Source organism: Pelophylax lessonae (assembly GCF_965119305.1).
Source record: "Pelophylax lessonae genome assembly, chromosome: 1".
Taxonomy (NCBI): domain Eukaryota; kingdom Metazoa; phylum Chordata; class Amphibia; order Anura; family Ranidae; genus Pelophylax; species Pelophylax lessonae.
In genome coordinates, this window is record NC_138768.1 from 727,730,362 (window position 1) to 727,747,834 (window position 17,473).

The 17,473-nt window shown below is 43.5% G+C and overlaps 1 protein-coding gene across 1 annotated transcript in view; it reads right to left on the reverse strand.

Moving 5' to 3' along the window:
* The window catches only part of PCM1 (pericentriolar material 1), a 311,695-nt gene that overhangs the window by 269,402 nt on the left and 24,820 nt on the right, over positions 1-17,473 (reverse strand). Inside the window, exons 5-6 of the mRNA XM_082243082.1 lie at positions 13,212-13,382; positions 12,989-13,102 (exon numbers count right to left, since the gene is read on the reverse strand). Of these exons, the coding sequence (XP_082099208.1) occupies positions 12,989-13,102; positions 13,212-13,382 (285 nt within the window). The remainder of the gene's footprint in view (positions 1-12,988; positions 13,103-13,211; positions 13,383-17,473) is intronic.

Genomic DNA, 17,473 nt, shown 5'->3' on the forward strand with positions numbered 1-17,473 from the left:
GAAGTAGGAACATCTTGGTCACCCTTTTCTACATTGCTCATCTCCCTTTTTACAAGTGGCATTTTTCTTCATATGGATCAATGATTTAGACTCATTTGTCTATTTGCCCCCATTTAACTTCCAGTTTATTGGCCTATATACATTTATGCAAATTTTATGAATTTATTTAATATACATTTAATGTATGTTTTTTTTTTTTTTAGCGCTGAACTATATATATTTTCTGTAAGCTTATACTAAAGCATACATCGTAGGTAAAACTAAAAATCCAGCATGCGCGGGAGTGACATCATCGCAGCTTGGCCAACCTGCCGGAGCTCGCTAACCTGGAAGGAAGACGGGGTGAAGATGGAAGCCTTGTCAGTCCTGACAGCTTTGAGGGCTTTGTTCTAAGGGAAATATTTCATAATGTGCTAGTATTCGATGCATACTAGCATATTATGCAATTGCCTTACCGGGGGTTTTTCCCCCAATGCCACAGTTTACTACCGCTTTAAGCATTGAACAGTATGCTAAATTGATCAAAAAACACAAGCTTGATTATATTAATATTTGGGATTCCAGACCAACAAATCCTGTGACTCATCAGAATCTCTCCCATTCGCAGATCGTGTTACAAGCATTAACCCCTGCAGCACTGGAAGTTCAGAGACTACAGGATGACAGGAGTACCTGCAATGACCATTTCTACAGGATTCAGCTGCCTGCACAATGTGGGATATGCTTCATTAAAAGCAAGTTAGCTCATTGAAGCTAAAAAAATATATTTTTTTTTTTATGACTAAACTTCCGCTTAAGGCCTCATGCACACTGGGCATTGTAGATGCCGCTTTTATAGGAGTCTTGAGCTTTTTATTTTTTTGCCTCTAAATGCCCCTTAAAGTGTCACTAAACCCACATAATAAAAAACTATCAATACTCACTTAAAACCTGGTTGGCCCTGCTGTTCTATATCTCCACCTTCTGTTTATGTCCTCAATTCAGCTAGGGATTTTACAGCTGTAGTTGCAACTCTGCACATGATCAGTTTTCAGTGAGATTGTATGCGGAGTATTTCCTCCCTATCACATCTAAGCAGCCCATGTGACTATAGAGTCATACATATGGGCGTATACACAGTGGTAAATGCTAGCCCACTTGCTCCCTCCTCCCCCATGCCCACTAACCAGCTAAACACAATGGGGGTGGGATAATACATGTAGAATAATAATAGAGCCTTTACCTTCCCCCTATCCTGAGGGGCATGCAATAGCCTGTGACTGGCAGAAAACTGTCTACACCATGTTGTTGCCAATAAGACTGATTTGATTTCAAATATTTATTTGTATGACAATTTTAAACAGTTTATTCTTATTTATTTTTACTCTGTATTCCAAAAGTTATTTTTTTCTGAACATGTGACCAACAGAGAACTAGAAACCCCACCTGCTTATGTTTCCCTGCAGACAGGCTAGGAAAGAGCTGGGTCATGTGACAGCTGTATATCGATTAAGAAAAAGGTACTTAGATGTTTTTAATTAAAATAATTAAAGTGCCATCTTTCACATACAGAAACAGAAGGGACAATGTAAATTAAACAGTGTTTGTTTAGTATCACTTTAATGTTAGCCTATGTGTCCAGGCATACATAGGCGTTTACCTGCATTTAAAGCCAGAAAAAAAAAAAAACACCTAACTGCCAGTGTTCAACCTGATGGCAATTAAATGAACAAACACACAGGCGCTTAACGTGCTTAAAGTGACTGGAAAGGCATTCTATGCATTAGGATAAAAAAAACTTTCTGTGTGCAGCAGCCCCCCTCAGCAACCCTCCCCCCAATACTTACCTGGGTCCCATCTAGAGCCAGCGATGTTGCAGCATCTCGGCTGCCCGGGATTCCCCTCATTGGCTGAGACAGCAGCCCTGCGCCATTGGCTTCCGCTGCTGTCAAAGTCTGTCAGTCAGTCAATAAGAAGAGAAAGGGGGCAGGGCGGGGCCGCGGCTCCACATCTGAATGGACACTGGGAGCTGTGACTCGGCTCGGGTGTCCCCATAGCCAGCTGCTTGCTGTGGGGGGCACCCAATAGAAGGAAGGGGTCAGGAGCATTGAAGAGTGACCTGAGAAGAGGAGAATCAGGGCTGCTCTGTGAAAACCACTTGACGAAGCAGGTAAGTATAACATGCTTGTTATTTTTAACTAAGAGAAAAAAAAAAAAAGACTTTACAATCACTTTAAATGCGTTTGCAAAAACACAGCTTTAGGTGTGTTTTTGAAGCTGCTTATCTCCTGCCAGGAGAAAGACATTTAGAACAGCTGGGCAAACGTCCAGTGTTCATTAGGCCTTAAAGGAGAAGTACAACCAAAGCTCATTTGGCTGTACTTCTTCTGTGGATCACAGGAGTGCAGTTCATTTTGCACTCATGGGAACCATTTTCAGCAAAGCGCGGGCTGAAGTCAGCCTCTGCTGACATCACAGAGCCAATCCAGGCTCAGGCATCATCATGACCACAGAGCAGGGATCCGCCCACATGCCTGGACCGGCACCCATCTCAACGAGCTGCTGAGAGGCTGAGCTGGCAGCTTCCGCACCTTCCACAGCCCAGAGCTCCCACTGATCGAGGAAGGTGCAGAGCAGAGAGCTGCTGACAGTCAGCAGCTTCCTGCTCATGTAACTGTGAGAACCGAGCAATCGTTGGTTTATGATCGATCGGTTCTCATTGTTAGAGGCGCTGGGAGACTGATGCTGCATCCATATAGGGAAGTGCAAATCTAAATTAAACAAAAAAAATCTCTTAACGGAATGTGATTCATGAAAGGGTCAGCAAGGGTGAGGAAAAAAAACAAGCTATAACTTGATAAAAGAATCAGAATTTTTGTGGGCTCAATAACCCCCAGTTAAATACATAATGTGATCCCATTGGTGAGATTTTTTAGTCATAAGGCTCCGTTCATGTGCAATCCGTCTTCTGCAGGTAAAGCAACCTTATTTTAATGGGCTGCCATACCAGCATAAACGTGGTGTAAAAAGTCCCAAACCTCTTTTTAAAATTGTATACAATTAACAAAAGAATCAATGGCTCTTTTGCGTTCCATAAAACAGACCAAAGGAAAAGCCTTAAATGTGAGAAAAATCTTAAAAAAATTTTTAATTTGTCATTAACAGGTTTGATAAAAACCCAATACACAAACGAGATGGCACCTGGACTTCAACAGTAGCAGGCCACAGACTTTCAGGGCTTACTGAAACTGGAGAGAAAACCGGACACTAAGCAACCGGTCAATCCCTGAAAACTAACTTGCAGATAGGATCTCTGACTTTTTTTTTTAAACAAAATAATTACTATTTAGTTTAATAATGTTCATTCTGTATACTGAACATATACCTTGCAAAGTGATGGTGTTATCACCTTTGGTAAATCAGTCCTTACATATTTAGTTGTTCGGCAGGAGTTCAACTTTCATCCACACACTCTCATATATGCTGTAGTCCAAAGATGTTCTACTCTCCCTGCAGGATTTCACACTAAAAAGAGTTCAATACAAGGAACGCCAAAAACTCCAACTAGCACTGAAACAGAGCCAGCACTAGTTCTCATCACTCTAAACCCCAGGATGCAGATGACCTGGCTGCCTACATTTCAAAAATCACTTTAACCATTTCAATACCAGGCGCTTTCACCCCCTTCCTGCTCCAGGACAACGTTCAGCGCTGTGACACTGTAAATGACAATTGCACAGATATGCAACACTGTATGCATGCGAAATTTATATTTTTTCACACAAATCGATTTCTTTTGGTTGTATTTAATCACCACTGGGGTTTTTTTTTTTTTTTTCTAAATAAATGAAAAAAATTATAAAAAAAAAAAAAAAATGGTGTTTTTCTTTGTGGTTATAACATTTTGCAAATCTTTATTCATACATTTAGGCCAAAATGTATTCTGCTACATTTCTTTAGTGAAAATACAGTAATCCCCCGCTACATCGCGGTTCAGTTTTTGCGGTCCCGGTAATTCGCGGTTTTTTTTGTAATGTTATTTTACTATATAAATCATTAAAAATGAAATATTTTTGTGTTTTCCATAGCTCTTGCTATGTCTCTTAGTATCTTTTATGTGTTTAAATGAGTTTCTATTGTTTTAAAAGTGTGTTTAAAGACCTTAAAATGCTTCTACACGTACAGTGACAGTAAAAAAACATGCCTACAATGCATTTTAATAGGGTTTTCCTATTTCGCGGAATTTCACTTTTCGCGGCTGGGTCCGGAACGTAACCCCCGCAATGGAGGGGGGTTTACTGTAATCCAAAACCAGTGTTTATTAGTCTGTAGGAGAATTATAGAGTCTACAAACTATACTGCTCAAAAAAAAAAAATTAAAGGAACACTTTGAAAATACATCAGATCTCAATGGGAAAAAATATCATGCTGGATATATATATACAGATATGGACTGGGTAATGTGTAAGGAAGGAAAAGGTGCCAAATCGTTTGATGGAAATGAAAATTATCAACCTACAGAGGGCTGAATTCAATGACACCCCCAAAAACCAAAGTGAAAAAATGATGCAGCAGGCTAGTCCATTTTGCTGAAATTTCATTGCAGCAACTCAAAAAATGGTACTCAGTAGTTTGTATGGCCCCCCCACATTCTTGTATGCATGCCTGACAACATCTGGGCATCCTCCTTAATGAGAAGACGGATAGTGTCCTGGGGTATTTCTTCCCAGATCTGGACCAGGACATCACTGAGCTCCTCAACAGACTGAGGTGCAACTTGGCAGCGTTGGACGGACCGACAAAATGCCCCTGAGGTGTTCTAAAGGATTTAAGTCAGGCGAGCGTGGGGACCATTCAATGGTATCAACTTCTTCATCCTCCAGGAACTGGCTGCATACTCTCGTCACATGAGGCCAAGCATTGTCATGCACCAGGAGGTACCCAGGACCCACTGCACCAGCGTAGGGTCTGACAATGTGTCCAAAGAGGTCATCCTGATAACTAATGTCAGGGTGCCATTGTCTAGCCTGTAGAGGTCTGTGCATCCCTCCATGGATATGCCTCCCCAGACCATTACTGACCCATCAACAAACTGGTCATGCTAAACTATGTTACATACAGCATTACGTTCAGCATGACCGGACAACTCTGGTGTTCAATGGTAAATGTCAATCAAGCTCCACAGTGCTGGGCAATGAGCATGGAGCCCACTAGAGGATATTGGGCCCTCAGGCCACCCTCAGTCTGTTTCTGATTGTTTGGTCAGAGACATTAACACCAGTGGCCTGCTGGAGATCATTTTGTAGGGCTCTGGCAGCGCTCAACCTGTTCCTCCTTGCACAAAGGAGCGGATACCAGTCCTGTTGATGGGTTAAGGACCTTCTGCAGCCCTGTCCAGCTCTCCTAGGGTAACTGCCTGTCTCCTGGAATCTCCTCCATGCTCATGCTGGGAGACACAGCAAACCTTCTAGCAATGGCATGTATTGCTGTGCCATCCTAGAGGAGTTGGACTGCCTGTGCCACCTCTATAGGATCCTGGTATCGCTAATGCTACTAGTGACACTGACCCTAGCCAAATTCAAAACTAGCAAAAAACAGTCAGAAAAGAGAAGGGAAAAAAATGTCAGTGGTCTCAACCTGCAAAACCATGCCTGTTTTGGAGGTCGTCTCATTGTTATCCATCTAGTGCACCTGTACATTTTGTTAACAGCAAAGCAGCTGAAAGTGATTAACAAGCCCCTCTGCTACTTAACTCACCAGGTCAATATTCCAGGAGTTTAATTGATTTTAATGCTATACTCTGAATAAAACGTGTTCCTTTCATTTTTTTGAGCAGAGTATTACAGGGAGTGCAGAATTATTAGGCAAATGAGTATTTTGACCACATCATCCTCTTTATGCATGTTGTCTTACTCCAAGCTGTATAGGCTCGAAAGCCTACTACCAATTAAGCATATTAGGTGATGTGCAACTCTGTAATGAGAAGGGGTGTGGTCTAATGACATCAACACCCTATATCAGGTGTGCATAATTATTAGGCAACTTCCTTTCCTTGGGCAAAATGGGTCAAAAGAAGGACTTGACAGGCTCAGAAAAGTCAAAAATAGTGAGATATCTTGCAGAGGGATGCAGCACTCTTAAAATTGCAAAGCTTCAGAAGCGTGATCATCGAACAATCAAGCATTTCATTCAAAATAGTCAACAGGGTCACAAGAAGCGTGTGGAAAAACCAAGGCGCAAAATAACAGTCCATGAACTGAGAAAAGTCAAGCGTGCAGCTGCCAAGATGCCACTTGCCACCAGTTTGGCCATATTTCAGAGCTGCAACATCACTGGAGTGCCCAAAAGCACAAGGTGTGCAATACTCGGAGACATGGCCAAGGTAAGAAAGGCTGAAAGACGACCACTACTGAACAAGACACACAAGCTGAAACGTCAAGACTGGGCCAAGAAATATCTCAAGACTGATTTTTCAAAGGTTTTATGAACTGATGAAATGAGAGTGTGTCTTGATGGGCCAGATGGATGGGCCCGTAGCTGGATTGGTAAAGGGCAGAGAGCTCCAGTCCGACTCAGACGCCAGCAAGGTGGAGGTGGAGTACTGGTTTGGGCTGCTATCATCAAAGATGAGCTTGTGGGGCCTTTTCGGGTGGAGGATGGAGTCAAGCTCAACTCCCAGTCCTACTGCCAGTTTCTTGAAGACACCTTCTTCAAGCAGTGGTACAGGAAGAAGTCTGCATCTTTCAAGAAAAACATGATTTTTAAGCAGGACAATGCTCCATCACACACGTTCAAGTACTCCACAGCGTGGCTGGCAAGAAAGGGTATAAAAGAAGAAAAGCTAATGACATGGCCTCCTTGTTCACCTGATCTGGACCCCATTGAGAACCTGTGGCCCATCATCAAATGTGAGATTTACAAGGAGGGAAAACAGTACACCTCTCTGAACAGTGTCTGGGAGGCTGTGGTTGCTGCTGCACGCAATGTTGATGGTGAACAGATCAAAACACTGACAGAATCCATGGATGGCAGGCTTTTGAGTGTCCTTGCAAAGAAAGGTGGCTATATTGGTCACTGATTTGTTTTTGTTTTGTTTTTGAATGTCAGAAATGTATATTTGTGAATGTTGAGATGTTATATTGGTTTCACTGGTAAAAATAAATAATTGAAATGGGTATACTGTATCTTTGATTTTTATTAAGTTGCCTAATAATTATGCACAGTAATAGTCACCTGCACACACAGATATCCCCCTAAAATAGCTAAAACTAAAAAAACTAAACTACTTCCAAAAATAGTCAGCTTTGATATTAATGCGTTTTTTGGGTTCATTGAGAACATGGTTGTTGTTCAATAATAAAATTAATCCTCAAAAATACTCATTTGCCTAATAATTCTGCACTCCCTGTATTTATATATCTGAAAATTGATCAATCCTGATTTACTGATAGCCATTTCTTGAGGCTCGAAAATGCCAAGACAGTACAAATATCCCCCAAATTACCCCTTTTTGGAAAGCAGACTGTTGACAGTATTTATTAAGAAGCATGGCGAGTTTTGTAGTAATTTTTTGGAAAAGAAATAATAAAAAATAAAAATGAATTTTTGTCTTACCGTAAAATTTTTCTCTGAGGTTCACTGATGGACTACAGCTCCATGCCTTTTAGACCATTGGGCTTTATGCTGCTCTCTCCAGGAGTAGGATTAGGCGGAAACATTTTTGGTTACGTCCCTTAGGCAGTCCTAGAGGGTATACCATCACTTCCTGCTGTAGGACTCCAGTTTGCAACAAGCAGTGTCAGAAGAACAGATAACTTAACCCAACAGAGGGGCAGGTGCTGTGTCAGTCAGTAAACCTCAGAGAAAAGGATTTTAAGGTAAGACAAAAATCCAGTTTTCTCTTTGGTTCACTGACGGACCCAGCACCATGTCTTGGGATGTCCCATAGCAGTATCAATAAGAGGGGTGGGAAGAACACAGCAATACGTAGAATTCCCAACAAGGCTTAACCTAGCCAGCCAACCAGGTAAAAACAGGAGCTCAACAAGTAACAACTGGAGCTCACCACCAGGAAAAAAAATGACATCCTCAAGAAGCGGAAGCCTCTGCAACTGCAGCCTGCAAAACTTAACGCTGCATCCGAAAATGCCAGTACATCCACCTTATAAAATTTTGTCAATGTGTGTACAGACGACCACGTAGCCACCCTTCACACCTGAACCACTGACGCCTGATGACCAAAGGCCCAGGAGGTACTAAGCGCCCTCGCAGAATACGCTTTAACAGGGAAAGGAGGAACCTGACCATTAATGGAATAGGCCTGCACCACCGTCTGCCTGATCCACTTGGAAATGGTTGCAGCAGATGCAGCCTGCCCCTTACGAGGTCCATCCAGAAGAACAAACAAAGAATCAGATTTTCGAATCGGTTCAGTCACCGTCAGGTACGCCCTGACCACATCCAAGGAATGTAAAGCAATTTCCTTAGGATGTTTCGGTTTAGGACAAAAGGACGGTAACACAATATTTTCATTAAAATGAAACCCTGAGACAACCTTAGGAAGGAACACCTGACAGGGTCGCAACACCACTTTGTCCCTATGAATCACCAGGCAAGTTGACCGACAGGACAACGCAGCCAACTCTGACACTCTACGTGCGGAAGTAATAGCGACTAAGAAGGCCACCTTCTGCGACAAGGTGAGCAGAGGAAATTCTCTAATATTTTTAAACGGATGCTTTTGAAGCACCGACAGAAGCAAATTGAAGTCCCACGTAGGCACCAGGGATCTCACTGGTGGAGCCAGATGGCGAACTCACTGCACAAAAGTGTGAACCAAGGACTTCACCTCCTACTGCATTTGAAAAATATAGCCAAAGCGGAAATCTGGCTCTTGATGGTGTCCAGAGCCAAACATTGATCTATACCTAGTTGTAAAAATTCCAACAGGCAAGACACCGAAAAGGAACGGGGAGAAACCCCCTGAAACTCAAGTAATGTACGCCTTCCAAACTCAATGATAAACCTTCCTGGAAGTAGATTTCCTAGCTTTTAACAGTGTAGGAATCACAGACTGACAGCCCTCTGTCCTTCAGCGCCTGGCTTTCAATAGTCAGGCCGTTAAAGCCAGCGACTGTAAAAGCAGGATGGAAGATTGGTCCCTGAGACAGAAGATCTTCCCTGAGAGGAATTTATCAAGGGACGTCTGCTACCAGCCTTACCAGACCTGCGTACCAAGACCGGCGAGGCCAGTGTGGTGGCCACTCACTAAAACTAGAGGAAAAACGGTTTAACCTTAAACTACGTAAGGGGTTCTTCACTGTCAGAGCAGTAAGGATGTGGAATTCTCTTCCACAGGCAGTGGTGTCAGCAGGGAGCATTGATAGTTTCAAAAGACTATTAGATGGGCACCTTAAAGACAACAACATACAGGGGTATACAATGTACGGTTAGCAGCAAACACACACATACATCATAGGTTGAACTGGATGGACTGATGTCTTTTTTCAACCTCACAAACTATGCAACTATGAGAAGAAAGGACCACGTTTACGACGAGGTTCCTTGCCCCTAGCAACCTATGGAAGTAATGTACTCTTACCTCCCCTTAAGGCCCTTAATGAGCTCTTCCATAGAGGCCCTGAACAAGCGGTCACCTACAAAGAGATCAGTCCGCACCTTTTTAGAAGCCTGGTCGGCTGACCAGTACTTCAACAATATCTAACAATCACCGCCGTCACAGTTACCCTGCTGGCCAAGAGGGCCGCATCCAAAGATGCATACAAATGTACTGTAACCCCTGGATCAACTGATCAGCCAGCTCTAGAGGGTGTTGACTCCCTTCCAGAGCCTGGCGTAAAATCTTTGCCCATTCCGTTAAGGTCTGGGATACCAAGGTGATAGCAAACACAGGCCTAAAAATTGAACCAGCCACGGTAAAAAGGTAACGGACCAGAGCCTCAGCTCTCTTGTCTACAGGAGGGATGGAGGATCCTCCACCGACAAAAGTGTGGCCTAATTTAACCTGGAAACCTGAGAGTCCACCTACGGTGTAACCGTCAGTTTCTTCAGGAGAGACTCCTCAAAGGGATATCTCCTAGCGAAACGCTTAGATATTCCAAACAGGGAACCCCATTGACTAGTAAAAATCTCATCAAAACAGGCAGGAAAGGGGAACACCTTCGTCACCTTTAACGATTTGCGTGTGCCGAAACTGCACCGGCGTGAGTCTTCCAACTTTAACTTTAAAGTTTCCCACACTGACACAATTAGGGCCTCCACCAGCACTTTTTCATGTGTGGCTGCGGAGGAGGAGGACTCATCCTCACTGTTAGAGCACTCAGCGTGTGTGGACACAGACTCAGTGGGCTGACTCTCGTCCGCGGCGGCCAAATCCACCTCAGCCTCTGATGAGGTATACAGATCCAGGTGAAGGCGGGGGCGCTTCTTGCTAAGCCTTCTTTGCAGGGCCATATCTACTTTGGATACAAGTGACTGCCGTCAGCCGTCATGGCCGCCAGGGCAGACTGAGACCTAGAGGGTCCCGCAGCTTCTAGGAGTGGATCAGGTGGTGATACAGGCTCCAGAGGCTCCATTGTAAACAACGGAGCCGCGCCGTGCACAAACGAGAAAAAAACGTTTATTTTTTTTGCAAAAAAACGGGGGACCCCCTGTGCACTCGTGGCGCTGTATTTAGCACCTGCACACTCGTGGCGCTGTATTTAGCAGAGGAAGGATCGTGTACCCCTAGAAACATAGAATGTGTCGGCAGATAAGAACCATTTGGCCCATCTAATCTGCCCAATATATCTGAATCGTATGAATAGTCCCTGGCCCTATCTTATATGAAGGATAGCCTTATGCCTATCCCATGCATGCTTAAACTACTTCACTGTATTTGCAGCTACCACTTCTGCAGGAAGGTTATTCCATGCATCCACTACTCTCTCAGTAAAGTAATACTTCCTCATATTACTTTTAAACCTTTACCCCTCTAATTTAAAACTGTGTCCTCTTGTGGTAGTTTTTCTTCTTTTAAATATGCTCTCCTCCTTTACCGAGTTGATTCCCTTTATGTATTTAAAAGTTTCTATCATATCCCCTCTGTCTCTTCTTTCTTCTCATCACCCAGAGCTGGAGAGCGCCAAACAGCCTGCCACACTGCAATGTAAAAGTAAGAGGACGCGCCGACACTGACGCTAGAGGCCCCCGCAGCACATCACCGCACTCAGACTACAAGAAAATGGCCGCCGTTATTCACTATGGGAAACTCAAAACATGGCTGCTGGACTACACAAACATGGCCGTCGAAGCTGGAAATTCAGAATCCACAGCAAAATGGCGGCGCTGCACAGGACTCGGGATCCCAGGGAAAAGGTCATGCACCAGGAGGACCCTCCGCAGCACCCAGGTACAGGCGCCCCCCAAAAGGGGGGCCTACAGCGGCACCCACCCACCGCTCACCGGCCCAACACCAGACAAGCCCCCCTACCCAAATGTACCCATGCCCCCAAGAGGGGATAAGGGGGAGGGGACAGGGGCAGGTGAGGGCAACCTAGGCAGGTGGAACCCCACTGTGGAGATGGGGGGAAAAAAAAACACGAGGGAGAGGGAGGACACAGGAGGGGGCCTACTATCCCAAGGGAGGGCCCGCGACCACCACAGCAATTCCGTAAGGAAGGGGGACACATCTCACCACACCATGGCAGGAGGCGGGAGCTACTTCCAGCAGTCCACCACAGCATCTTGGAATGGGGGTGCTGCAGCCCGAGGTACGCTGCGACTCTGATCGTGACTGCTGTCGTGACCAGGGTTATGCGACCTCCCAAGGTGTTTAACTCGCCAGCCAGCCCCCGTCCTGTGGGGCTATGTCGCGGCCAACCTAGCGCAGAGCTAATAGTTGGGTCGCGCTGGCAGGCCAGACTGGGAAGACCATAATGATCTGGGATATCCAGTGTGTCGCCCAGTCCGGCTGTTGATTGTAGTTCTCACAGGAAAAAGAAGTTGATTGCCGTTCATACAGGAACAAAAATAAATAATAAAGAAAAAGTAAAAAAATTCCATTTATAAAAAGGAAAAAATGCCAGGACCACAGATCCCAGCAGAGAGCCAGGTCCTTACTTCTGATTAGGCAGAAAAAAACTGAAGTCCTATAGCTGGAAGTGATAGTATACCCTCTGGGACTGCCTCAGGGGCGTAACCAAAAAGGTTTCCGCCTAGTCCTACTCTTAGAGACAGCAGCATAAAGCCCAATGGTCTAGAAGACATGGAGCTGTGTCCGTCAGTGAACGAAAGAGAAAATTGTTTTTCGCTCAATTTTTTTTTTTTTACAGAATACTTTAAAAGTGCAGTATAGTGTGATCATATGATCATATAACTGGTGTGGCAGTGATTGGAGACACTGACTGATGACAGCATATTCTTTTCTTTTTTTTTTTTTTTTTTTATCACATTTTATTTTAATTTTCTTTTAACACACTGGGACAACAGCAATACAGTGTTACTGTACTACTCTTGGGAAATGATCAGGATTTTTCCTGTAGACACAGCGGGTGACATACGGGCTGGGAGGGAGGTGCATTCTCGGGGAACGTCATATGAAGTCCTGTCCGGCTGTCATTTTCGAATAGGCCGACCAGGAAGTGGTTCAGCAAAACCCTAATCCCAAAATCTTAGATTAGCATGTATTATTTTGATCAAATATGTGCGGTTTCATCAAAACCAAAATATTGCAGGAGCCATGACAATAGTAAATACATGCCAAGGATTGCATCTCACAAAAGGTTTCTGAATTCTAGTGTAATCAATTTTAAATTAGTTTAACCAAGTTGAACAACAAATTTAGGGGGGAAAATGCATTATATGGTCAATTGGTATAGTAATAATTACTAATGAATTGTTTCTAAAAATGCTATGGAGTATGGCAAACCCTCCACACGAACACACACATCTAAACTGAAGGGGCTTACATACTTAAAGGGAACGAGTTTATTAAAAGAAAGGTGCTTACCGTGGTATCTGAAGCCTCAGACTGCACATCAATGTTTAGTGATGTGCTCTCAGCTACAGAACCTGATCCCACTGCTGAATCTATAGTGCGGGTATCCTCCTCATTTTCACTAGCCTGAAATATGGTATTAGTATAAAAGATTGTAAAACAGTCGAGAGACAAAGTACACGTTTTTAAAATTTCATCAGACATTTAACATGCAGTCAGTAAAAGTCACACTTACAAGCATTTTTTGAAGAAATGTAAGGTAACACTTTTCCTGGGCTTTTAGATGGCCAATTAAGTTTGACAATCGTTCCACATTTGCAGACCTTTCATTTTTCTCAACAAGGTCATCTCTCATGGAACTGGCCTTAGAGATATAGTTGCGAATCTGTACAAGTCTACTCACAACCTACAGAAAAAGGCATGAATGGTAACTACTAGGTGAGGAACTTCTGAATGGCTTCTATTTTATTTGTGTCAACCAGGCACATTATAAGAGAGCAAAAGAACAAATTATTTTTAGAGTAATCCTATTTTGGGATAGGTAAAAGTAGATGATAGAATAGAGCCTAGTACATATGACCAGAATGTCAGGCGACATTGTCCGGTTCAATAAAAAAAAAAAAAAGAAAAGAAAAGAAATAATAAATAAATTAAAAATCGGACCGTGTGTATGGCACCTGGGCCGGCTTCTTTTGGACGAGCCTGCTGACAAACCAGCAGACGGCCAGCTTCTGATCAGCGCTCCCAACCTTTGGAGCTGACTGCAGTGTTCTTGTGGGCAGGTTTGTCCCCCTATAAGAACACAATAGAACAGAAGGAGAGATCGTTGTACTAACATTGGATTGTTAGTACAGCGGCTCCCACCGGAGCTGTCCATTTTTTAAATACAACTAAAAAAAAGAAAACTAGTGGCGTGTACAGGGCTTTAGTCTTTTTACAGTCCTGTATTTACAGATTTCCACAACTCGCATATACACAGTTAGCCCAGCAATACAATATGGAACAGCACACAAATTAACCACAAAACCTGCGTTAAAGGAGAAGGCTAGGCAAAACCTAATACTAAACCTGCTCTGTGCCACATTCTAAACCTATTCTATCTAACCCTGTAAAGCAAAAATCACTGTGCTTATCTATTTCGCAGCCAATTCAGTCCAGTCTCAGCATCAGCTGTCAGCTGTGGCTTCAGTGTGGAGGCGGGTGCAGGAGAGGCCTCCGACAACAGAAGCCCCATCGTAAATCTATGGATGACGTCACTTTCCAGGCATTTCACAGCCGTTGTCGGTCCTCTCCTACACAGAGCTTCCGCCGCTGGAGATAGGACCAGATCGGCTGCAGAATAGACAAGTAAAGTAATTTTTGCTTTACAAGGTTAGATTGATTAGGTTTAGAATAGGGCACAGAGCAGGTTTAGCGTTAGGTTTTGCCTGGACTGCTACTTTAAACTCATCCACAATAATGAAAGAGAAAATAATAGAGATCTACATTTAGAATTGCAAGTCAATAAATATTTAATAGAGTCTGCATAATTTTTGTGCCATAGCTAACAAGCCAATCTTATTAAACCAAAAGGTATTCGGGCATAGGCAAGAGATGCACAGGTCCAATTAAACACCTTTTTGTGATCATTTTCTCTTTTATTTGCTGATTAAGAGACACTAAAGTAAAAATGGACAACATATCCTTAACAACCAAGTTCATTATTTTTAATCAAGCAAGGAATATGAATGGTTACTTGGCTACTATAATGGTCTAAGTCAGCTCTGTGTACATAGAATAACTTGTAAAGGTTGCTGGGCAACATTACCTGAACACAAAACCCCAAATTTCTTCTCACTAGACCTGAATGAAATGATCAGTCCCAGCAAAGATCAGACCTGTGTACCATGTTGCTCTAATGTCCGCAGATCTCCAGCTATTCTGACTTTTAGTTGAGGCTTTGTACCATGTGACACTATAGTGTAATGTAGACTGAATGCCTTCCATAGCTACATCCTGCTTCATCTCTAGCCTAGAACACACCCCTCTGTAGTCTCAGACTCTGAAAAAGATGTAACTTCCTTCACAGCTCTGATGGTGGGTGGGATGGAATAAATCCCAATTAGCATTTAGTCCCGCCCAGTCACACCTACAGGAAGAATCCAAACCTCCCATGTCCCTCCTCATAGATAACAGCTTTATTCAAATCACATTAGTACATGCCTTTATACACAGCCTGTTCTGAAAGCTAGTTGAACTGATGCTGGGAGGGATGAATAGACAGCCCTGGTACACACAGCTACAGTATTTCACAAAAGTGAGTACACATATTTTATTCTATCTTTTCATGTGACAACACTGAAGAAATTACACTTTGCTACAATGTAATGTAGTGAGTGTACAGCTTGTATAACCGTATCAATATGCTGACCCCTCAAAATAACTCACACAGTCATTAATGTCTAAACCGCTGGCAACAAAAGTGTGTACACCCCGAAGTGAAAATGTCCAAATTGGGCCCAATTAGCCATTTTCCCTCCCTGGTGTCATGGGACTCGTTAGTGTTACAAGGTCTGAGGTGTGAATGGGGAGCAGGTGTGTTAAATTTAGTGTTATCGCTCTCACTTTCCCAACATGGCACCTCATGGCAAAGAATTCGCTCTCTGAGGATCTGAAAAAAAGGATTGTTGCTCTACATAAAGATGGCCGCCCTAGGCTATAAGATTGCCAGGACCCTGAAACTAAGCTGCAGCACGATGGCCAAGACCATACAGCGGTTTACCAGGACAGGTTCCACTCAGAACAGGCCTCGCCATGATCGACCTAAGAAATTAAGTGCATGTGCTCAGAGTCATATCCAGAGGTTGTCTTTGGGAAATACACGTATGAGTGCTGCCAGCATTGCTGCAAAGGTTGAAGGGGTTGGGGGTCAGCCTATCAGTACTCAGACCATACTCCGCACACTGCATGAAATTGGTCTGCATGGCTGTCGTCCCAGAAGGAACCGCTTCTAAAAAGGTGAAGCACAAGAAAGGCTGCAAACAGTTTGCTGAAGACAAGCAAGCAGACTAAGGACATTAATTATATGGTTCAGATAGTGTCAGGTGTGTGTGGAGACAACCAGGTGAGGAGTACAAAGATAAGTGTGTCTTGCCTACAGTCAAGCATTATGGTGGGAGTGTCATGGTCTGGGGCTGCATGAGTGCTGCCAGCATTGGGGAGCTACAGTTCATTGAGGGAACCTTGAATGCCAACATGTACTGTGGCATACTGAAGCAGAATATGATCCCCTCCTCTCGGAGACTGGGCCGCAGGGCAGTATTCCAACATGATAACGACCCCAAACAAACCTTCCAAGACGACCACTGCGTTGCTAAAGAAGCTGAGGGTAAAGGTGATGGACTGGCCAAAAATTTCTCCAGACCTAAACCCTATTGAGCATCTGTGGGGCATCCACAAAACGAAAAGTGGAAGAGCGTAAGGTCTCCATCATCCACCAGCTCCGTGAGGTCGTCATGGAGGAGGGGAAGAGGACTCCAGTGGCAACCTGTGAAGCTCTGGTGAACTCCATGCCCAAGAGGGTTAAGGCAGTGCTGGAAAATAATGGTTGCCACACAAAATAGACACTTGGGCCTAATTTGGACATTACCACTTAGGGATGTACTCACTTTTGTCGCCAGTGGTTTAGACATTAATGGCTGTGTGTTGAGTTATTTTGAGGGGACAGCAAATTTACACTGTTATACAAGCTGTATACTCACTACTTTACATTGTAGCAAAGTGTTATTTCTTCAGTGTTGTCACATGAAAATATATAATAAAATATTTACAAAAATGTGAGGGGTGTAAATCACTTTTGTGAGATACTGTATGCATTCCAAAATGGGCAGATGCAAACAAATGGTAACGCAAGCACAACGCACGTTGCCGCATGTTTTTGAAATCATGGCATGGTGTATTTTTTCTTGCGAGTTTCTGTACATTCAGAAACCCACAGATGCAAATTAATGGTAACGCAAGCGTGCCGTGCGTTTTTTTGTGGATCGGAAATGTGCAGATGTAAACGAATGGTAATGCAAACGAGACGTGCGTTGCTATTTGTTTTCTAAACACAGAACAAAGCACGTTTTCCTTTGCTGGTTGCTATGCATTTAGAAACATGTAAATGAGAACACAGCCTAAATGGTAATGCTGACATTACACACATTGCTGCGTCTTTGAAACGCATGGCAAAGGGTGTGTTTTATTGCAGGTGAGCTGCATCTTACCACACATATTTGAAATGCTTACCAAAGCCCAGGTTTTCTTGTGAGAAGCCGTGCATTCGGAGACGCGCAGATGTGAATGTATGGTAACAAGTGTGATAAGCGCTGCTGTGCATTTTCAAAATGCCATGCAAAGTGTACATTTTTGTTGCCACACATGCATTGCTATGCGTTTTTGAAACGCACAACAAAGTACATGTGTTCTGTGCTGGTTGCATTTGGCAACAAGACATACATTGCTGCGCTTTTTCAA